The sequence below is a fragment of the Bombina bombina genome, chromosome 3 (assembly GCF_027579735.1).
Source record: "Bombina bombina isolate aBomBom1 chromosome 3, aBomBom1.pri, whole genome shotgun sequence".
Classification (NCBI taxonomy): Eukaryota; Metazoa; Chordata; class Amphibia; order Anura; family Bombinatoridae; genus Bombina; species Bombina bombina.
In genome coordinates this window covers 694,847,158-694,871,784 of record NC_069501.1, presented here as the reverse complement: position 1 = coordinate 694,871,784, position 24,627 = coordinate 694,847,158, and the positions used below count along the sequence as shown (strand labels likewise).

Below are 24,627 nucleotides of genomic sequence, written 5' to 3'. Positions count from 1 at the left end.
GGAGGGGCGCTTTTACTATGCATCAAATATTTCAGTCAGCAACTCATTGTATTCCCTGCATGATCTGGTTCATCTCTACAGAGCTCAGGGGTCTTCAAAACTTATTTTGAGGGAGGTAATTTCTCTCAGCAGAGCTGTGAGAATTATAGTTTGACTGAAATAAAAACTTTTATTCTGTAATTTGTTTCCTGCTTTCAGAAATTGTTATCTTTGCTAATGGGATTAAACCTTTGCTAAAGTTGTGTTGTTTACAAGGATTGAGGCTATAACTGTTTCAATTTATTAATTTTTAACTGTCATAGATCTTCTGTGCTTCTTAAAGGCACAGTACGTTTTAATATTATTCTATTTGAATTGTATTTCCAAGTTGCAAGTTTATTTGCTAGTGTGTTAAACATGTCTGATTCAGAAGATGATACCTGTGTCATTTGTTGCAATGCCAAAGTGGAGCCCAATAGAAATTTATGTACTAACTGTATTGATGCTACTTTAAATAAAAATCAATCTGTACAAATTGAACAAATTTCACCAAACAACGAGGGGAGAGTTATGCCGACTAACTCGCCTCACGTGTCAGTACCTACATCTCCCGCTCAGAGGGAGGTGCGTGATATTGTAGCGCCGAGTACAGCTGGGCGGCCATTACAAATCACATTACAGGATATGGCTACTGTTATGACTGAAGTTTTGGCTAAATTACCAGAACTAAGAGGTAAGCGTGATCACTCTGGGGTGAGAACAGAGTGCGCTGATAATATTAGGGCCATGTCAGACACTGCGTCACAATTTGCAGAACATGAGGACGGAGAGCTTCATTCTGCGGGTGACGGTTCTGATCCAAACAAACTGGATTCAGATATTTCAAATTTTAAATTTAAGCTGGAAAACCTCTGTGTATTACATGGGGAGGTGTTAGCGGCTCTGAATGATTGTAACACAGTTGCAATACCAGAGAAAATGTGTAGGTTGGATAAATATTTTGCGGTACCGGCGAGTACTGACGTTTTTCCTATACCTAAGAGACTTACTGAAATTGTTACTAAGGAGTGGGATAGACCCGGTGTGCCGTTCTCACCCCCTCCGATATTTAGAAAGATGTTTCCAATAGACGCCACCACACGGGACTTATGGCAAACGGTCCCTAAGGTGGAGGGAGCAGTTTCTACTTTAGCTAAGCGTACCACTATCCCGGTGGAGGATAGCTGTGCCTTTTCAGATCCAATGGATAAAAAGTTAGAGGGTTACCTTAAGAAAATGTTTGTTCAACAAGGTTTTATATTGCAACCTCTTGCATGCATTGCGCCTGTCACGGCTGCAGCAGCATTTTGGTTTGAGTCTCTGGAAGAGACACTTGAATCAGCTCCATTAGATGAGATTACACACAAGCTTAAAGCCCTTAAGTTAGCTAACTCATTTATTTCAGATGCCGTAGTACATTTAACTAAACTTACGGCTAAGAATTCCGGATTCGCCATTCAGGCACGCAGAGCACTGTGGCTAAAATCCTGGTCAGCTGACGTTACTTCTAAATCTAAATTGCTTAATATACCTTTCAAAGGGCAGACCTTATTCGGGCTCGGGTTGAAAGAAATTATCGCTGACATTACAGGAGGTAAAGGCCATGCCCTGCCTCAAGACAGAGCCAAACCTAAGGCTAGACAGTCTAATTTTCGTTCCTTTCGTAATTTCAAAGCAGGAGCAGCATCAACTTCCTCTGCACCAAAACAGGAAGGAGCTGTTGCTCGCTACAGACAAGGCTGGAGACCTAACCAGTCCTGGAACAAGGGCAAGCAGGCCAGGAAACCTGCTGCTGCCCCTAAGACAGCATGAATCGAGGGCCCCCGATCCGGGAACGGATCTAGTGGGGGGCAGACTTTCTCTCTTCGCCCAGGCTTGGGCAAGAGATGTCCAGGATCCCTGGGCGTTAGAGATCATATCTCAGGGATACCTTCTAGACTTCAAATTCTCTCCCCCAAGAGGGAGATTTCATCTGTCAAGGTTGTCAACAAACCAAATAAAGAAAGAGGCGTTTCTACGCTGCGTACAAGATCTTTTATTAATGGGAGTGATCCATCCGGTTCCGCGGTCGGAACAAGGACAAGGGTTTTACTCAAATCTGTTTGTGGTTCCCAAAAAAGAGGGAACTTTCAGGCCAATCTTGGATTTAAAGATCCTAAACAAATTCCTAAGAGTTCCATCGTTCAAAATGGAAACTATTCGGACAATTTTACCCATGATCCAAAAGGGTCAGTACATGACCACAGTGGATTTAAAGGATGCTTACCTTCACATACCGATTCACAAAGATCATTACCGGTATCTAAGGTTTGCCTTTCTAGACAGGCATTACCAGTTTGTAGCTCTTCCATTCGGATTGGCTACGGCTCCGAGAATCTTCACAAAGGTTCTGTGTGCTCTTCTGGCGGTACTAAGACCGCGAGGAATTGCGGTAGCTCCGTACCTAGACGACATTCTGATACAAGCTTCAAGCTTTCAAACTGCCAAGTCTCATACAGAGTTAGTACTGGCATTTCTAAGGTCGCATGGATGGAAGGTGAACGAAAAGAAGAGTTCTCTCTTTCCACTCACAAGAGTTCCCTTCTTGGGGACTCTTATAGATTCTGTAGAAATGAAGATTTACCTGACAGAAGACAGGTTAACAAAGCTTCAAAATGCATGCCGTGTCCTTCATTCCATTCAACACCCGTCAGTAGCTCAATGCATGGAGGTGATCGGCTTAATGGTAGCAGCAATGGACATAGTACCCTTTGCACGTCTACATCTCAGACCGCTGCAATTGTGCATGCTAAGTCAGTGGAATGGGGATTACTCAGACTTGTCCCCTACTCTGAATCTGGATCAAGAGACCAGAAATTCTCTTCTATGGTGGCTTTCTCGGCCACATCTGTCCAGGGGGATGCCATTCAGCAGGCCGGACTGGACAATTGTAACAACAGACGCCAGCCTACTAGGTTGGGGCGCTGTCTGGAATTCTCTGAAGGCTCAGGGACAATGGAATCAGGAGGAGAGTCTCCTACCAATAAACATTCTGGAATTGAGAGCAGTTCTCAATGCCCTTCTGGCTTGGCCCCAGTTAACAACTCGGGGGTTCATCAGGTTTCAGTCGGACAACATCACGACTGTAGCTTACATCAACCATCAGGGAGGGACAAGAAGCTCCCTAGCAATGATGGAAGTATCAAAGATAATTCGCTGGGCAGAGTCTCACTCTTGCCACCTGTCAGCAATCCACATCCCGGGAGTGGAGAACTGGGAGGCGGATTTCTTAAGTCGTCAGACTTTTCATCCGGGGGAGTGGGAACTTCATCCGGAGGTCTTTGCCCAAATACTTCGACGTTGGGGCAAACCAGAGATAGATCTCATGGCGTCTCGACAGAACGCCAAGCTTCCTCGTTACGGGTCCAGATCCAGGGATCCGGGAGCGGTTCTGATAGATGCTTTGACAGCACCTTGGACCTTCGGGATGGCTTATGTGTTTCCACCCTTCCCGATGCTTCCTCGATTGATTGCCAGAATCAAACAGGAGAGAGCATCAGTGATTCTAATAATGCCTGCATGGCCACGCAGGACTTGGTATGCAGATCTAGTGGACATGTCATCCTGTCCACCTTGGTCGCTACCTCTGAAACAGGACCTTCTGATCCAGGGTCCCTTCAAACATCAAAATCTAATTTCTCTGAAGCTGACTGCTTGAAAATTGAACGCTTGATTTTATCAAAACGTGGTTTTTCTGAGTCAGTTATTGATACCTTAATACAGGCTAGGAAGCCTGTTACCAGAAAGATTTACCATAAGATATGGCGCAAATACTTATATTGGTGCGAATCCAAGAGTTACTCATGGAGTAAGGTTAGGATTCCGAGGATATTGTCTTTTCTACAAGAAGGTTTAGAAAAGGGTTTATCCGCTAGTTCCTTAAAGGGACAGATTTCAGCTCTGTCCATTCTTTTACACAAACGTCTGTCAGAAGTTCCGGACGTTCAAGCTTTTTGTCAGGCTTTAGCTAGGATCAAGCCTGTGTTTAAAACTGTTGCTCCACCATGGAGTTTGAACTTAGTTCTTAATGTTTTACAGGGGGTTCCGTTTGAACCCCTTCTTTCCATTGATATCAAGTTGTTATCTTGGAAAGTTCTGTTTTTAATGGCGATTTCCTCGGCTCGAAGAGTCTCTGAGTTATCTGCCTTACATTGTGATTCTCCTTATCTGATTTTTCATTCAGACAAGGTAGTTCTGCGTACTAAACCTGGGTTCCTACCTAAGGTGGTCACTAACAGGAATATCAATCAAGAGATTGTGGTTACATCTTTGTGTCCTAATCCTTCTTCGAAAAAGGAACGTCTGCTACACAATCTAGATGTAGTCCATGCCCTGAAATTTTATCTACAGGCAACTAAGGATTTTCGACAAACGTCTTCCCTGTTTGTCGTTTATTCTGGTCAGAGGAGAGGTCAAAAAGCTTCGGCTACCTCTCTCTCCTTTTGGCTTCGTAGCATAATACGGTTAGCCTATGAGACTGCTTGACAGCAGCCTCCTGAAAGAATTACAGCACATTCTACTAGAGCTGTGGCTTTCACTTGGGCCTTTAAGAATGAGGCTTCTGTTGAACAGATTTGCAAGGCTGCAACTTGGTCTTCTCTTCATACTTTTTCCAAATTTTACAAATTTGACACTTTTGCTTCTTCGGAGGCTGTTTTTGGGAGAAAGGTTCTTCAGGCAGTGGTTCCTTCCGTATAAAGAGCCTGCCTGTCCCTCCCGTCATCCGTGTACTTTAGCTTTGGTATTGGTATCCCATAAGTAATGGATGATCCGTGGACTGGATACACTTAACAAGAGAAAACATAATTTATGCTTACCTGATAAATTTATTTCTCTTGTAGTGTATCCAGTCCACGGCCCGCCCTGTCACTTTAAGGCAGGTAATTTTTCCATTAAACTACAGTCACCACTGTACCCTATGGTTTTCCTTTCTCTGCATGTTTTCGGTCGAATGACTGGTAATGGCAGTTAGGGGAGTAGCTATATAGCAGCTCTGCTGGGTGAATCCTCTTGCACTTCCTGTTGGGGAGGAGTTAATATCCCATAAGTAATGGATGATCCGTGGACTGGATACACTACAAGAGAAATAAATTTATCAGGTAAGCATAAATTATGTTTTTGTAGGCATCTGCACCATGGGCTTTATTTTGTGCGTATTTTGTAGGCATCTGCACCAGGGGCTTTATTTTGTGTGTAATTTATAGGCATCTGCACCATGGGCTTTATTTTGTTTGTATTTTGTAGGCATCTGCGCCATGGGCTTTATTTTGTGTGTAATTTATAGGCATCTGCACCATGGGCTTTATTTTGTTTGTATTTTGTAGGCATCTGCACCAGGGGCTTTATTTTGTGCGTATTTTGTAGGCATCTGCACCAGGGGCTTTATTTTGTGCGTATTTTGTAGGCATCTGCACCAGGGGCTTTATTTTGTTTGTATTTTATAGGCATCTGCACCAGGGGCTTTATTTTATGTGTATTTTATAGGCATCTGCACCATGGGCTTTATTTTGTGCGTATTTTGTAGGCATCTGCACCAGGGGCTTTATTTTGTTTGTATTTTGTAGGCATCTGCACCAGGGGCTTTATTTTGTTTGTATTTTGTAGGCATCTGCACCATGGGCTTTATTTTGTGCGTATTTTGTAGGCATCTGCACCATGGGCTTTATTTTGTGCGTATTTTGTAGGCATCTGCACCAGGGGCTTTATTTTGTGTGTAATTTATAGGCATCTGCACCATGGGCTTTATTTTGTTTGTATTTTGTAGGCATCTGCGCCATGGGCTTTATTTTGTGCGTATTTTGTAGGCATCTGCACCAGGGGCTTTATTTTGTGTGTAATTTATAGGCATCTGCACCATGGGCTTTATTTTGTTTGTATTTTGTAGGCATCTGCACCAGGGGCTTTATTTTGAGCGTATTTTGTAGGCATCTGCACCAGGGGCTTTATTTTGTGCGTATTTTGTAGGCATCTGCACCAGGGGCTTTATTTTGTTTGTATTTTATAGGCATCTGCACCAGGGGCTTTATTTTGTGTGTATTTTATAGGCATCTGCACCATGGGCTTTATTTTGTGCGTATTTTGTAGGCATCTGCACCAGGGGCTTTATTTTGTTTGTATTTTGTAGGCATCTGCACCAGGGGCTTTATTTTGTTTGTATTTTGTAGGCATCTGCACCATGGGCTTTATTTTGTGCGTATTTTGTAGGCATCTGCACCATGGGCTTTATTTTGTGCGTATTTTGTAGGTATCTGCACCAGGGGCTTTATTTTGTGTGTATTTTATAGGCATCTGCACCAGGGGCTTTATTTTGTGTGTATTTTGTAGGCATCTGCACCATGGGCTTTATTTTGTTTGTATTTTGTAGGCATCTGCACCATGGGCTTTATTTTGTGCGTATTTTGTAGGTATCTGCACCAGGGGCTTTATTTTGTTTGTATTTTGTAGGTATCTGCACCAGGGGCTTTATTTTGTGCGTATTTTGTAGGCATCTGCACCATGGGCTTTATTTTGTTTGTATTTTGTAGGTATCTGCACCATGGGCTTTATTTTGTGCGTATTTTGTAGGTATCTGCACCAGGGGCTTTATTTTGTTTGTATTTTGTAGGTATCTGCACCAGGGGCTTTATTTTGTGCGTATTTTGTAGGCATCTGCACCAGGGCCTTTATTTTGTTTGTATTTTGTAGGCATCTGCACCATGGGCTTTATTTTGTTTGTATTTTGTAGGCATCTGCACCATGGGCTTTATTTTGTGCGTATTTTGTAGGCATCTGCACCAGGGGCTTTATTTTGTTTGTATTTTATAGGCATCTGCACCAGGGGCTTTATTTTGTGTGTATTTTATAGGCATCTGCACCATGGGCTTTATTTTGTGCGTATTTTGTAGGCATCTGCACCAGGGGCTTTATTTTGTTTGTATTTTGTAGGCATCTGCACCAGGGGCTTTATTTTGTTTGTATTTTGTAGGCATCTGCACCATGGGCTTTATTTTGTGCGTATTTTGTAGGTATCTGCACCAGGGGCTTTATTTTGTGTGTATTTTATAGGCATCTGCACCAGGGGCTTTATTTTGTGCGTATTTTGTAGGCATCTGCACCATGGGCTTTATTTTGTGTGTATTTTGTAGGCATCTGCACCAGGGGCTTTATTTTGTGTGTATTTTATAGGCATCTGCACCAGGGGCTTTATTTTGTGCGTATTTTGTAGGCATCTGCACCATGGGCTTTATTTTGTGTGTATTTTGTAGGCATCTGCACCATGGGCTTTATTTTGTGTGTATTTTATAGACATCTGCACCAGGGGCTTTATTTTGTGCGTATTTTGTAGGCATCTGCACCATGGGCTTTATTTTGTGTGTATTTTGTAGGCATCTGCACCATGGGCTTTATTTTGTGCGTATTTTGTAGGTATCTGCACCAGGGGCTTTATTTTGTTTGTATTTTGTAGGTATCTGCACCAGGGGCTTTATTTTGTGCGTATTTTGTAGGCATCTGCACCATGGGCTTTATTTTGTGTGTATTTTATAGGCATCTGCACCATGGGCTTTATTTTGTGTGTATTTTGTAGGCATCTGCACCATGGGCTTTATTTTGTGCGTATTTTATAGACATCTGTACCAGGGGCCTGGTTATCTAAACCTCACTAGCATGGTAAAAAGTATCCCTCTGACTCACGCATAGGCAGTTTTCATGGATTATCATTAAAAAGGGTCTGAACTCTGTTATTCAAGGTAATTTGTGAGCTCACTTTTGTAGAAAGAAATAAAGCTCTTTAGAATGCGGAACATCACAAAGAGTGAAGGTGACATGGAGCATCCAGCACTTTCTCTTTTGGTTTAATAATCAGATTCTATATTTTGAAACAAACTCTCCAGCCTACATTGAGTGAGACAAAATAGTGAGACCTGCTTAGAGAGTTCAGGTGACAAATGTGAAAAAAACATTGTATATGTCCAAGGAACACCCTTATTCAGCCCACTCACCAAGGTTGTGACACTCATTTTACAATATATATATTTTGAAAAATATTTTACGGTTTAATGTAAATTTGAATGTTGCTGTTGGCTTTTAAAGGGACAGTCTACTCCAGAATTTTTAGTGTTTAAAAATATAGATAATCCCTTTATTACCCATTCCCCAGTTTTGCATAACCAACACAGTTATAATAATATACTTTTTACCTCTGTGATCATCTTGTATCTAAGCCTCTGCAAACTGCCCCCTTATTTTAGTTCTTTTGACAGACTTGCATCTTAGTCAATCAGTGCCCTCTAATAAGTAACTCCACGTGCGTAAGCACAATGTTATCTATATGTGACACATGAACTAATGCCCTCTAGCTGTGAAAAACTGTCAAAGGCATTCAGTTAAGAGGTGGGCTTAGAAATTAGCATATGAGCCTACCTAGGTTTATCAAATTTGATGAAAAGTAAATTGGAAAGTTGTTTAAAATTACATGCCCTAGCTGAATCATGAAAGTTTAATATTGACTAGACTGTCCCTTTAATATAAATTTAGAAATAGTTTACCTTGACAGCAAGCTTTAGTTTAGAATAAAATTTGTGCCATATTAACCAAACTCAGAGCAGAAGAGGAAGACAACTATAGTTATGGTATTCCAAATCATTTTAGCTTTAAAATATAGTAAATAGTGTTTTGAGATGTCACTAATCAGTAATGTTCCATTTGCTGATGCAACAATTTACTTCACATGTTAAAAGGATTTTTCTTTGCATAAATGTTTTGTAGATGATCCATTTATATAGCCCATCTGGTAGTTTTTTGTCATAATGTACAGTTTTGCTTATTTTTTATGAACATTGTGCTGATTTTCAGACTCCTAACCAAGCCCCACAGTGCCAGATGTATACACACGTTTACAGACTTATGCAGGCTTCTGTTTATGTTATCTGTCTTTTCATATGCAGGGAAGGCGGGAGGTGGGGAGTGTCTGCTCTTATTGTTTCCCCAGCCCCTTTCAGTGGGTGTCCCAGACTACCTCATCAACAGTGCTGTGTTATACTGGATTTTTAGATTTATATATTTGCATATTCTTCTTTATAGTAGTGTCTACTGTATTACATGCAGTTATATGAAAAATTGTGTATAATGTCCCTTTAAGTAAAATAGTTTATTAAAACTGTAAACTTTACATATATCAGTATAGCAAATGAAGAATCTGATGTATCATTGTGTGGAATAATTATGGGTAAATTGCCAAAAATAGCAAACTAAAAGCATATGGACCGTTCCAGAGTAAAACATTGTTTAAATAATTGAATGAAGGTGTAGCCTAAAAAAAATATTTTATGATTCAGATGGTGTTCAATTTTAAAAATACAAAATTAAATTTACTTCCATTATCAAATTTTACTTTTTGATGTTGAAAAACAGGTAAGTAGGCTCAGGAGCATTCACGTGCCTGGAGCACTACATGGCCATGTGGATCTCAAAAACATTCTTGCAAAACTTGTACCATATACATTCTCAAGACACGTGCATGCTACCTACCTAGGTTTTCTCCTCGACAAAGAATACCATGAGAACGAATTATATTTGATAATAGAATAAATTGTAATGTTTTTATAATTGTATTGTCTATTTAAATAATAAAAGACAATTGATGGATTACATGTCTCCTTAAGCATTATTAATTGTGCTACACAGCTGAATTGAATGATTGATATTTGTGTGTGAGTGTTTGTGACACATATAAGTGTCTGTGTCTATATATGTATATGTGTGTGTGCACATGCCTATATATATATGCCTATGTGTGTGTATTTGGGAGTTGTACAAGTACATTGCATCAGAAGTTGATTAAGTATTCTGTTTCATAAAGCTGTTTATTCATCACAAGATGAGGATATTTGTTTATGGATGGGCAAACATATTACAGCGGAATGTTTCTTAGATTTTCATCATAAATGATTTATGGGCTTTCTGTATTTGCGGTTTTAATTATCATATGAATATAAAGTGACATTGGGTAATTAGCTGCACTGTAATTGGCAGCTGGAAAACATTTATCGAAATCTCTACAGTAGTTTCTGGTGGGTGCCTTTGTATAGCTTGCAATAAAATGACAGCTTTTATAACTTTTAATTCCAGACTTTGTATTTTATAACTTAATCGCTTGTAGCAAACAGCTGATATGAGTTATTACTTATTAGAATATAGAATATTAGGTGTGTTCAAGTTGACATTGAAAGTTATGGTAAATCTGAGCTTTTAAAAAACGCTACGCTTTACCAACATTAAAAATAAAGAGTAGTTTCAGTCATCACTTGCTAAAAAAAAAAAAGGGTGCTAAACTCACCCTATCTGTGCCGCAGTAGATCGATAAACTCAGCTCCTTCTGCCGCCCACGGCGCTGCACTCTTTACCAATGAGGTGTCATTTCCATCTCTAAACCAATAGCTGTCCTAGGATGTCAGTTGCCATGCACGGCTATTAGTTTAGAGGTGGAAACGTCACCTCAATAAAAAAGAGCACTGTGCTGTGGGTGGCCGGAGGAGCTGAGTTCAGCGATCTTCTGCAGCACAGATAGGGTGAGTTTAGCAGCCTTTTTAAATAAATGGTGAATGAAACTACTGTTTATTTTTAGTGATGGAAAATCCTAGCGTTTTTTTTAATGCTTGGACTTACCATCACTGTAATGTAAATCTTACTGCTGTTCTCCTTTGTATAGTAAATGCATCTATGGGGGCCGATTTATCATGGCCCGAATGGGGCCAAATACCCCTCGCCGGAAACAGGAGTTAAGAAGCAGCGGTCTTAAGACAGCAATCCGCCCGATCGCATACGTTGATTGACACCCCCTGCTAACGGCCAGTTGGCCGCGAATCTGCAGGGGGTGTCCTTGCACAAGTAGTTCAGCAGAACTGCTTGTGCAATGATAAATGGCAATAGCGTATGCTGTCTGCATTTATCGATGTCTGGCGGACATGATCGCTTCAACGACAAATGATAAATCGGCCCCGTAGGATAGATTCATGTATTTGTAATGCCTTGGCTGCCACACAAGACCGAAATACAATGTTATTTAATGTGTTACACTCTTCTCTGGCAGCCAGATGGGTTAAATATTGCTATGATGAGGGGGCGGGGCTGACTCCTGAAGCGGCAGGACGCATCTGTATTAAGCTCTCAAATATAGCATAATTATTTTTGTAATTTACCTATAAAAATAATTGAAGTGGAAACAAATACGCTTGATACACTACTGGCAGATTGAGAGTGGATGTTTAGAACTGCGAACCTGACCTATGCTCTTTGGGAAGCCATTTGCAGCTACCGCTAACTTTAGTGGAGTTCCACGTGGCTAAGGCTACCGCATATATCCCCCCCAGACTCTGGGTTACAAGGCACAGTGACATCTGTGCAAATCTTATCATTTAACCACTAATTAACTACTCAGACTATGCAATGAATCCCCGGACAGCTAGTGGATACGGAATATTGGCAGCTGTGGATGTCTGGGAGCAGAACCTGCAGGGGCTGATAACTCAATACTTCCAAGATCTTGAGAGGGAACTCGAAACGATGCTGCCTCTACTCTACTCCGATCCTAAGCAATCAGCCGATAGTGACCAAGGTGCTATGAAGTTACCCACTGAAGCCGCCATGACGCTCACAGATAGCCCGAATGTGAAAAACATACCCTTGAGCGCTGATCCACTGCACACCGTAAGCCTGACTGATCCTACAAAAACTACGAGCACTAACCTGCTTGAAGAGGAGTCCTCGCACGTTAAGAAAAGATTACACCCGGATAGAAGAAAACGATCGTCTGTTAGAGGACAGCTGCAGTTCAGAAATGACCACTTTGCTCCCAGAACAGACTTTCCGCAGCGAAACGGAAAACCTGGGCTTCATAGTGAGGACGATGCAAAAGTCCGGCAAATCCAATCCAAGCTGCATAGAGATAACACTGACAGCGGCAGGCATATGGGATCTATGCCGAAAGTTCTCTGCACCAAGATTAAGATGGCCTGTATTACTCTACAAGGCCCAAAATGTGAACTGCACCTGATGGCTGCCTTGCGAGACCAGGGACGATCCGGGGTAGGCTGAGGTTCAAAACATATAATGCCTCCATTAGACTGCATAGCCTTACAAGACATTTGCTATATATGTGGTTTCTAGTTAATTTTATTGTCTTTGTTCAATCACTTTGTTCTACAGCTGAATGTTTGTTAATTCATCAAAGGATATCACCATATACTAGTAGCTAAGCTATATATTTTTAGTGAAGAGACTAGTGGCAAGAAATCTACTGACTCTATTTTTTTCTCTATATTGACCACATGTTATTACACTCCTAGTCTAAGACATAAGCATGGTAAAATTGTATTTCTCATAATGCCCCTGAATATGTCTCTACCTGATTATCTAGTTTTAACCTCATATACTGGTTAATTTAAACCTATACTTTACTACATCAGAAATGTTATTATAAAACCTTCCTTGAGTTCAAATAATTACTTTTCCTATATGAAAAGGTCCCAGCTTTAATCTACTACAAGCCCAAGTTGATGTATACTTTGTCATTATTCTGATCTCTTTGGTGGTTATGAGTTTCTAGTCTCTACTATATAGTGTACTTTTTACATGCTGAATAGTATGATGATCACCTCAAAGTTCTATTATCTACTAATTCATTTATACTATTATGTGTGATATATACATCTGGGGTCCAAAAGTGGCCCATTCTGATATTTTATCTTATCCCCTAGAATTCCCAATCCTGACTTAAATTCTACTATGAGGGGTCCAAAAGAGATCTCTACTTATCATTGAGGGAAATCATTATATCTGACTCTACATCATATTTCAAGGGGATACGTCTTGAATAAAAACTTGAGGTTCAAAAAAAAAAACAAAAAACAAAAAACAGTGAATATAACCTTTATTGTTGCTTTCCAGACATGCTACCTCCACAGGAATTCATTTCAGTGTCCACTGTTGTTAGTGATAAATAAGTTGACGGTATGTATATTGATTACTGTGCATGTTTGTTTGTATATCATTCATATAGTACCCATGTTCTGGGCCACTCGGTCTAATATGTTTTCATAGAACCATGCTTAGTCCTCCATTAAATAGATTCGCCCCTCTACGCTAACCAGCTGTGCTAAAACTCTCACTGTTACTGCATCGTCAGCGGCCGAGATGATGTGGTGCATTAAACTTATTCATCCATAGTTGTAGAGAGTATCAATTTTATTCTTGTGTGTAAACTCACTTAACCGTGCCCCTTTGTGGTCATTCTCAACCTACCCTAATGACTTTTTGTCCCAGAGAATGCATCTTGGAACTCACCGCTGCCGAACATAATTGTTGGGCTTTCCTGCTATCTTATTAAGGGGGGATAATGAACTCTGGCTACAGGGTTCAATTTGTTCTTAGTGTTATAGGTTAGGACTCCAAGGCTCTCTAGCTGTATATGCCCATGTATTCCTTTCCTTTCCCATGTGGTTCGGAGGCCCAGGAGAGAGTGCCCTCTATCTGGTCTGAAAATTATATAAAAACCCATAAGAAGCTGGAGCAGTTTAAGTTATATCTCCCTTCTGTACGTTCTGTTTGCTGAATAGGGTGTCTTATGATATTTAATATTTTCCTTTATACAAAATGTTTTCATTGCATAGTTAGTCCTTATATATTGTTCATATTCATGTAGGTCCAAGAGTGGCCTATTTATTATTTTCTTTCCTCCTTAAAGTCCCCCTTCACGTCTATAATGTAGTCCAGGAGGTCCAAGAGAGGCCTCGTTAGTTTTTCCTTGGGGGATATAATTTAACTTCATATCATGTATTATTATATCTTAGGAGGTATCAGAAAACTGAGGTTCAATGCTCAATTTGTATTTACAACTTCAAGCAATATGTGTGTTAATGGATGATGTTATATGTTGACTATCTAACTGTCAACTTTATGTTTGCGTAGTGTTTTGTGTAATTACTTGTTTGTATTATTTTTTTTTCTTAAAACCTCAATAAAAAAAAAAAAAAAAAAAAAAACATATAAGGATGATATAAAAAAAAAAAATATTGCTATGATGAGACATATCTATATATAATGATTTACCTTACAATTGTTTTGTATAGTATATCATTTCTTTGTTGTGCTCAATGTTTAAATGACTAATTAAGGCTCATTATTCATATGGCATAAGTAAATAACAGCCCATTGCAATGTTCAAGCAATTTGGACAGGTATATGACAGAAACATGATAAGAAACATGATTAGTAGATATATGTTAAATGAGTCTGACAGGTGAGAAATCCCATGCACATATTAAGTGACAGCAATAAATCATGTTAGGTACTATTTCCGTCTAATATGTATCTTTGATTTATCAGTGAGCTTGATTGTGTAATAAGCCTGCAAGATTTTTGTTTGAGAACATTGGAATGAGAAATATTCATATTTTTATGTCGGGTTAGCGCACTTGAGAATATACAATTGGGTTTGCACGCGAGTAGGTTTTTTTTTTTTTTGCTCCATTGACTTCTACGTTATCACGCGCACGATATTCCAAGTTCGGCTTTCTATGTGTGTCAGGTTTGCGCGCAAGTGAAAACAGTTTACTTTCAACTTGTAATATGTACGCTACCTGACACATGCATAAAACTTACTTCTAGCGGAATTAGCATTCAATAAATACCACTCCACTTGTAATCTGGCCCTAATACATTTGATGCTTCTCCCTTTAACCGTGGGTGCTGTTATGTAACCTAGGTTACACTGCAGGTATCAGAAGATGAGTTGCTGCATATGTGCAAACAGGTCAGCACTGGAATGTAGTGAGACAGATTTCAACTGGGCGGCACCTATGACTCGAGGTGGGAAATAACCGCAATACTATGCTTATAAAATATATTTAGTGTTTAATATCCGTTTTATGAACTCTGCCTCATTAGAAGAACAGATTCATACTAAGGGGTCAATTTATTAAACCCCGGGCAGACATGATTCACTATAGGGAATTATGTCCACCCTGCATTGCTAAATGCAGACAGCATACGCTGTCAGCATTTAACATTGCACAAGCATTTAACAAGAAATGCTTGTGCAATGCTGCCCCCTGCACATTCGCTGCCAATTGGCCACAAGCAGGGGGTGTCAATCATCCTGATCATCCAAGAGGTGGCGGACAAGTTAAGGAGTTGCTTCTTAATTTCAGTTTTCTGGATCACCGGAATCTTTGGGCAGATTAGCTTATTAATTCCGCCCCTAAATATGTTTATGCTGTCAATCAGTAAAACCAGTGTTAAAGAGACATAGTAATAAAAAATAAATTGCTCTCTCTTGTTAGAGTAGATTAGTTTTGACTAACTGCCCACTGCTCTGTGTGTAAAACCCGGCTAGAGGGTTAAGCATAAAGTGTGCTTCTCCCAACCAAAGGATATGAATGTATAAGCCAATCTACAGTGGGAGCTTGTCCTTCTGCAGCCTCTACTTGACTGATCCATCCATAGATGTTTCTGTGGTGGCAGAAAGCTCACGGAGCAGGTGTGGAACTACCAAGAGCTGGAGGAGGCCTATTACAGCCTTTTATTAGTGCAGTTTGCAGGTCCATCTATCTATCCTCAAAATTATTATACAGAACAGAATGTATATTACAACTTTTGCTTTCTATTGAGTTACCATTGGGGAGTCCCAAAAAAATAATTAACCAGGGCCTTCTGTTGAGAAGGTCCGCTACTGTCAAGGAGTGTACACAAAGACATTAATTTGCACAGACAAAACCATTATGGAACTCTTGCGGATGATGTGTATAATTCATATTTTAGCATTGAATGATCCTATGAATTATGCAGAAATATGCAACACAGATAGATTTTCAATTGGTTGATTGAAAATGTCAGTAGGACCTGATTTAAGGTCACTCATCTCAAGCTAATATAAAATAATTGTTAATATGACAACTACCAATGTTATTTTAAAAACAAACAAACAATTATAGTCTTTAATAAAAACTACTTGATATACCTCAGGTGTTATGATTTGAAATGGGATGAAGCTCTTGCATATATAGCTGTAGTAATTGCACAATAATAAATCATTTTTATAGCAAAGCATATGCCTTAGTAAAGTATGCAATTGCAAACCTCGCCTTCATAGAGTAGTAATTCCTGGAACAGCCGTGTGCAGTGATTATACATTATTTTATTGTTCCTGCAAGGCACAAGAAGTAGATGAAGGTAAAAGAAATCTGAACATAATTGTGTGATCATGGGAATTTAAACAGTGCGCTTTTTGGCAAGTAATGCCTCTAGCAAACCTGAAGTTCTGCCATAAAATTACTAATCAAACAGCAAAAAGAAAATAGATCTGTGTGATTGCAATATAGCTGATTGAGAAGAATATGACAACTAAAAGGATTTTAGCTCCTTTTTAAAGGGACACTAAACCCCAACATTTTCTTTCATCATTCAGATAGAGAATACAATTTTAAACAACATTCCATTTACTTCCGTTATCTAATTTGATTCATTCTTAAGATATCCTTTCTTGAAGAAATAGTAATGCATATGGGTAGGCCAATCACATGAGGCATCTATGTGCAGACACCAATCAGCAGCTACTGAGCCTATCTAGGCAAGTTAATGAGAAAGTTGTTTCGAATTGCATGATCTTTCTATATCAGGAAAGAAAAAAATGTGGGTTTTATGTCAATTTAAGTGAAAGTGTTATGTGGCACATAAAAAAGTAAACAGGATTGATAGTCAATGCACATTTTTTATGGTGAAAGGGAGTCAGTTCCGGATGAATTGTTCAAAAACTGGAAGAGTTTAAAACAAGGACATAATAGAAATAAGGCAAATGTCACTGGCCTATATTTGTAATAAAAAGATCAGTGGAAATTCCTGTTATCTGCTGGAGCTGATTCTCTATATTATAATGGAACTCCCCATCTAAGGGATTGATCACAATACTGTGAATAGGGATTTCTAAACATCAGTGGTATTGTCAGTGTGTTTTTCCAGTGACCACAATCCTAATCTGCTTCTGCCATTAATATACCTGGAGCTTGAAATCCAAAAACCAAAGTTGCAGGATTAAAGACAAACAAAACCATGAAATATTTACGTATGTTTCTTTAAGGGATTTAAACAAGGACATTATTGCTATAGTAATGTATTTGAGTGGTGATATTGGTGCTCACAATATATCCAAAAAGGCCAAGATCTAAAAAACTACTCCTCCCCAGTAGTTAGGATAAAACACGAAAAAATATTAAAGCAAAGTGGATCTGGCACTATGAAAAGCTTGAATATATACTACATAAAATTAAATATCAAAAGTCAGAAAAATAGCTGAATGCTTATAAGGGTGTTCTACAGTGTTTTATGTAACAATGAACTAGCTGTTAGCCATGGCTTAAAAGGATAGTTAGCACTTTTTAATATAAAATGTTTAATTATGTGTAGTAAAATCACTTTTCAATATACATGTATTATTTAATGGGAGCCCTTTCCTGTAATTTAATTGTGAGAATAGTTTTTCAATTCTGACAAATATAAGAGCACATGGCAGGCTTTACAAGGCTAATCCTGCCACAGATCTGTCCCTAAATGGCTTTAACAGCGATGATCAGATAAGGAACTTCAAACCAATGGTTATTTTGCTAAGATAATGGGCCATATTTAACAATGTGCGAGTGGACATGTTATGAAGTAGCATATCATGTTCGCTGCACATTGCTGCCCATCGATAAATGCCGACAGCATACGCTGTCGGCATTTATCATTGCACCAGCATTTCTTGTGAACTGCTGGTGCAATGCTGCCCCTGCAAACCTTGAAAAGTAATTTAATATTTTTTGGTTTTAAGTTTGAAAAACAGCATGTTTCCCATTAGGCAGTAGAACAAATAAAATACTTAATGCTGAAAGTTCTTTTATTTGTCGGAAGCGTTTGCTACACCGACCTCCTCAGGCAGCTCATGGGAGAATAATATTTTGCTGTGAGTTGCCATTTTCACCTCTTAGCCAATAGCCGAGCAGGACAGCTGACATTATGCTGGATAGCAAGCACGCTATTGGCTAAGATCACCTCACAACAAAATAGTGTTCTGCCGTGGGCTGCCTGAGGCACTCAGCGTGGCTAACGCTTCAGACAAAGGAACTTTCAGCATAAAGTATTTTATACTTTGTGACAGAAAGTCCCCTTTATTTGTTCCAGTGGTAAATTCTAGCGTTTCACGAATGCTTAAATCACTTTAAAGACAAAGCTGTAATTCAAATTGCATGCTAGCACAAGGCTTAACCCTTTCACTACCGGGACTTTCAGACAAAAACTTGCCCAAAATACCAGAATTTTTTTTAGCATTTTTTGCTATAACTCCATTTAAACAGAAATAAAGCCTTTTTTTTTTATTTATCTGTCAAAATTATATATATTTTTTAAGTAGACAACCCAAGGTATTGATTTAGGCCCATTTTGTTATATTTCATGCCACCATTTCACCGCCAAATGCAATCAAATAAAATAAATTGTACTTTTACACAAACTTTGGGTTTCTCACAGAAATTTTTTACGTACTGCTTGTTCAATCATGAACAAGCAGTAATGTCCCCCCACCTCCCCCGCTCCCGCTATCCATCATTAGTTAGGGACCCCTATACAATGCCCATACAATTTTTCTGTAGTGTAGCTGCCCCATCCCTCCCTGTCCTTTATTTAAAATTTCCGTAGTGTAGGGTCCTCCCACCTCCCCTGCTGGGCCGCCCATCCGCCACCTGTCTCCCGCCCACACCTCCCGCTGGCATCAGAAATGATCGTTACAGACGGTGACACACAAAGTGTCACAGTATGTAATGATCAGGCATCTGTCCTCATATGGAGCCAGAGCACTACCCCTTCACTACCGGGACTTTCAGACAAAAACTTGCCCAAAATACCAGAGAATATTTAGCATTTTTGCTATCACTCCAATTAAACAGAAATAGAGCCTTTGTTTTTTTATTTACCTGTCAAAACTATATATATATTTAAGTAGACAACCCAAGGTATTGATCTAGATCCATTTTGTTATATTTAATGCCACCATTTCACCGCCAAATGCAATCAAATAAAAAAGTTGGTACTTTTTTGCAAACTTTGGGTTTCTCACAGAAATTTTTTATATACTGCTTGTTCAATCATGACACAAATGATTGTAAAAGTTTCTCTGGGATCCCCTTTGTTCAGAAATAGCACACATATATGGCTTTGCAATTGCTTTTTGGTAATTAGAAGGCCGCTAATTGCAGCTGCGCACCACACTTCTATTATTCCCGACAGTGAAGGGGTTAATTAGGTAGTTTAAAAGGTTAATTTTACCTTTAGTGTAGGGATTAGCCACCTGATACTTCCCACCCCCTTATCCCTACCTGATCCCTCCCAAACAGCTCTCTTCCCTCCCCACCCCCACTGGTCACCCCCATGTTAGGTACTGGCAGAGAGATTTCCAGTATGAAAATATGAGGCTTTTTTTTTTAATAAGTACGTATAAACTGATTGTTTAATAAAAAAATAAAAAAAAATTCTACTTAAAAAAATCAATAAAAAAAATCTGTAGAGCAATGTCTCCCCCATCTCCCCCGCTCCCTCCCTCCATCGATCGTTAGTTAGGGACCCCATACAAAATTTTATTCTCCATCTGAATCATGACAAAATTTGGGTTTTATGTCCCTTTAACTGCTAACTTGTAATATGAGTACGATGAGTGCACTACTAACGTTTGCCATTGATAGTAAAGGGTGTGCTAAATGTGTATCTGGTGCATTAAAATGCGTTGCATAAATACTTTTACCAACAAACTAACATACTAAGCATTATTGATTGCACAGGGTTGAGTGCAAAATGATGCAGCACAAATAACCTAGCCTTTAATTTAGTTTCCAATTGTGTTTACAAAATATTTATTGAAGCTTACGTCTAATCCATATGTCAAATTATGTAAGGGAAGTGTACATAACATTACAAAGTATAAAACTAGGTTACTGCGGTAAAGATTAGATTTTGTATTTCTCACAGAAATGAATGGCAGGGTAGTTAATTTGTGGTTTGATGTAACTAATCCTGCTGCTTGCCACACTTTGTTTCCTACAGATACTCTGCCAGCTTCCGAAGGACAGGAGCTCAACAGCTCTGCAGGGGAACAGTTCTTCACTCTGACATCCAGTCAGATTAGTAAACTGATGGATCAATTAACCCACGCAGTTTACCAGACCATAATTCAGTGAGTATTATAATCAAAGTAAAACAAGCCTACAAAAACATTTGTATATTTGAAACAATAAAAAAAAAAAACAATTATTCTTTTGTTAAATGTCAGTACTATAAATAAGTCATTAAATAGCTATATTGTATAGGGAATCAAGAAAACAACAATAAATATAAAAAATAGCACATATTTAAATAATTATCATGCCTTTTAATAAGAGGTGGTAGTATCCCTGTACTCCAATTATTAGTGACAAAACAATGGCTACCCTGACACTTTCAATAGTGGAACATGAGTTCCAAGTCTACATGGATGAAAACCAAAAGGCAGGCAGCAGTGCATGACAGCACCCATTTATTAATAACAGCAGCTATTAAATATAATGAGACCATTTTACACTGCATCCCAATCTGTATTAACACCTTGTTGATGTTATAGTGTCACTATATTTTTAATTGTGGTGTCTCCACCAGTCCTAAATTTAATTAAAATATATTTCCCATACGTGTTGGCTAATTTTAAAAATGTTAAATGACCCACCTTATTGATTTAACATTTGTATCAATATTACATACTGTATTTACTAGTAAACAGCAGTTCACATAATTTGGAGCTGCACATGTATCAAAATATACATATATATATATATATATATATATATATATATATATATATATATATATATATATATAGCAACTTTTTGTACAATATATTCCCTTATTCCTTTAACAAAAATGACTTGAGAGTGTGTCAGGCACAAAAGAGAATACCTTGGTTCGCCATGGGCAGCCTGGAAACCAACAAGAAGGGTAGTAGATTTCAAGGGACAGTGGAATGCACACACCATAAATGTATAGATGTTTAAGAGAGCAATACACAAAGTATAGGTGAAGTGTAAAGCTTTCTATGGGGCATATTCTGTCTTTCTGCAGCAAGTGAAAATGATCGTCCTTGTGTTTGTAGTGTTGTAGGACTTGCCCCTGTGCACTAACAACTAACTAATCATAATTAAATCAATCAATCAATCAATAAAACACCACTAACTGCAGTGGGGTGGCACTATCTAGGCTGAACAGCACAGGAAACAAAGCTGTATGTAGTTCAGACGAGGCTTGTCTATTGCACAGGTACAAAGTCTGCTCACATGCATTAACCATTATACACACGTAGACAACCTCAAATACCCCTTTCAGTGAGATACTTCATGCAGTTTCTGTGGAATGCACTCAGACACTTTGCAGAGCCCCTGCTGTCTGTTTTTCTCCAGTGATTAAGTATTTGTAGGAGGCAGATGAAAGGATGCAGGCAGCTAATGAGTGATGGAGATCACATCCAGCTAGACAATTATTGGCGGATAACAGACAAGGATTGTAGTGTAAGATAGTAAGGGCTAGATTTATTAAAGCCCTACGGCTGCAAGTTCTCACAAGAACTTGCTCGCCGTCATTTATCAAGCAGCGGTCACCAGACCGCCGTTTCCCTAGCCTCTTCGCCACCTCTAATGTGGCGAAATTCAATCTCCTTGGTCTAGTCAGAATGAGGAGATTGACAGCTCCTGCCCGCGCGTGATTGGCTATGCGCGGGCAGAGGGTGGGATTGCACGCGAGCGCAAAATTGAGCTTGTGTGCAATGCCGAATACCTGCGGGTAATTTCACCCCTCCACAGGCGAGCTGAGGCGTACAGGGGCGCGTATACGCGCCCCTGTATGCCTCAGCTTTAATAAATCTAGCCCTAAGTGTGAGTTAGTTGAGGCCTAGTTTGTAGATTGAAGCTGGAAATGTACTACTATGAACTAAAATCACTTAACAGGACTTTCCAATTAAGGACCAGATTACGAGTGGAGCACTAATTAATGCTACTTCTCGAGCGTTAATTGCGCTAGAAGTAAGCTTTTTGCGCTCGTATTATGATTTGAAAGTAAACTGTTTTCATTTGAGCGCAAAAAGCCAGTTAGAGTATCGCATGTGTGTTCACGTATTCCCCCATAGAAGTCAATGGAGCACAAAAAGTGAAAAAAAAAAAAAACACCCCATTCACACAATCCCGATCGCTTATTCTCATGTGATCTAACCCGACATGAAAATATGAATATTTCACATTCCAATGCAGGATATGTTCTATTTATTCATAAATAAATATTTCTACATATATCTGATGTTTTTTTGGTGCAATATATATATAATTACATGACTATATATAAGTAGAGATATACAGATATATATACAGGCATACCTCGTTTTATTGCTCTTCGCAGATTTTGCTCTTTTTACAAATTGAAGGTTTGTGGAACTCTGTGTTGACCAAGTATATCAACGCCATTTTTCAAACAAATATGCACATATAAACACATAAATGCACATGAATACACATATATACACGCCTATATGTACACATCACCAGCAAAAAGATTATGATACACTGATGGCTCAGAGGGTGATTAACATTTTTTTAGCAACAAAGTATTTTTTAATTAAGGTATGTACATTGTTTTGTGCCATTGAACACTTAACAGACTACAGTATATTGTAAATATAACTTTTATATGCACTGGGAGACAAAAAAATGAGTGTGACTCACTTTATTGCTATATTCATTTTATTGCAGTGGTCTGGAACTGAACCCGCAATATATCCGAGGTATGCCTATATATAGGAATATCTATTTAGAAATACATAGAACATGTTCTGCTATATACAGATAATTGGAATGTGAATGTTTTTCATTAAATACATAGTTGAAACCTTTATTAAAAATAAATATTGCTTAAATATGTTTTTTCAAGTTTTTATCTACTTAACTTCAAAGGGCTCCAATGCACTTATACATATATGTCTATATATGTATACATATGTCTGCTAATACATATATGCATATAGATATACATAAATACATATGTACACATATATATTAGACATGTATATGTATGTATCTCAATGTTAAAGGGACAGTGAAGCCACATGATTCAGATAGATCATGCAATTTTAAGCAACTTTCTAATTTACTACTATTATCAATGTTTATTCATTCTCTTGCAATCTTTATTTGAAAAGCAAGAATGTAAGTTTAGAAGCTGGCCCCTTTTTTGGTTCACAACCTGGGTTGTTCTTGCTGATTGGTGGATAAATGCTGTCCAGTGTCTGAACCAAAAACTTTCTGGCTCCTTAGCTTAGGTACCTTTATTTTCAAATAAAGATAGCAAGAGAATAAATAAAAATTGACAATAGGAGTAAACTAGAAAGTTGCTTAAAACCCTTTATCGCTCGGGTGCAAAGGTTTGCGCTCCACTCATAATTTGGCCCTAAATCTGCAGGATTTATTTTCCAGCAAGAGATCTCAGTACATGTGCATGGATGTTGTCTCTAAGCATGTGGGAAAATTGCTATTGCTTACCAAATGATTTTGTGTATAGTTGTATGACAAAAGCAAATTTGACCCATAATTAAAATTAGATTCCTCAGGATTATTTTTGCAATTCTTTGCTGTGAAGAAAGTAAACTAAATACCGTAGCTGCGAGCCTAACACCAATGAAGTGGAGGACAGAATATGATTAAACAGTTATTATGGTATTAGAAAGTACAGACAATGGTGTCAATTTATTATAGTGAGAGCGAGCGGACATGATACAATGTAGCGCATCATGCCCGCTGCACATTGATAAATGCCGACAGCATTGCACCAGCAGTTCTTGTGAACTGCTGGTGCAATACCACCCCCTGCATATTCGCGGCCAATTGTCTGTTAGCAGGGTGTGACGGACTCCCCGCTACCCCGACTGGGTAGCGCCGTCGACCGGGTCCTTCCTCTGCCTGGAACAAGGGGCTATGTAGCACAGGGAAGTGATTCTAGCAGGAGCCCACCCAAATAACTAGACAGACTAGCATTCAGGTGAAACAAGAACTGACTTTATTGGTACAACACACAGTTTTTATACATACTATCTCATCTTGATAACACAGGAGACAATGCCACAGTTTTCCCGCCATTCCCGCCCCTCCAGACAGGCCGGCGCTGGCTATAGCAGCCATGGTCCCACATACTCCCAGTACCCAGGGGTGGCGGTTTTCGGGGTGATCCCGGGGAAGCTGCGGCACTTCCAGGGTATCATTTTAAAGCTCTCGGCCCCCAGAATCTACAGACCAAAAAGTGACGTGATCCTTGGCTGGGGACTGGAGTTAGGCTGGTTTAAACGTCCACCTGGAGAGAATAGCGGTTATAGGGGGAACCAAGGGAGCTCCCTTCCGGCAATCACCTCATCTCTGGGCCATTCTAAGAGGCAGCAAACCCCAAAAGAGCGGAGCTCTGGGACAAAGGGCCACTGGAGTGACCTAGGTCAAAGAGCACCGGCCATCCTGG

General features: G+C 39.2%; 1 protein-coding gene across 1 annotated transcript in view; it reads left to right on the top strand.

The window, feature by feature from the left end:
• LOC128652486 (uncharacterized) overlaps positions 1–24,627 on the top strand; it is an 868,114-nt gene that overhangs the window by 606,767 nt on the left and 236,720 nt on the right. Inside the window, exon 82 of the mRNA XM_053705422.1 lies at positions 20,158–20,287. Coding sequence (XP_053561397.1) covers positions 20,158–20,287 — 130 coding nt within the window. The remainder of the gene's footprint in view (positions 1–20,157; positions 20,288–24,627) is intronic.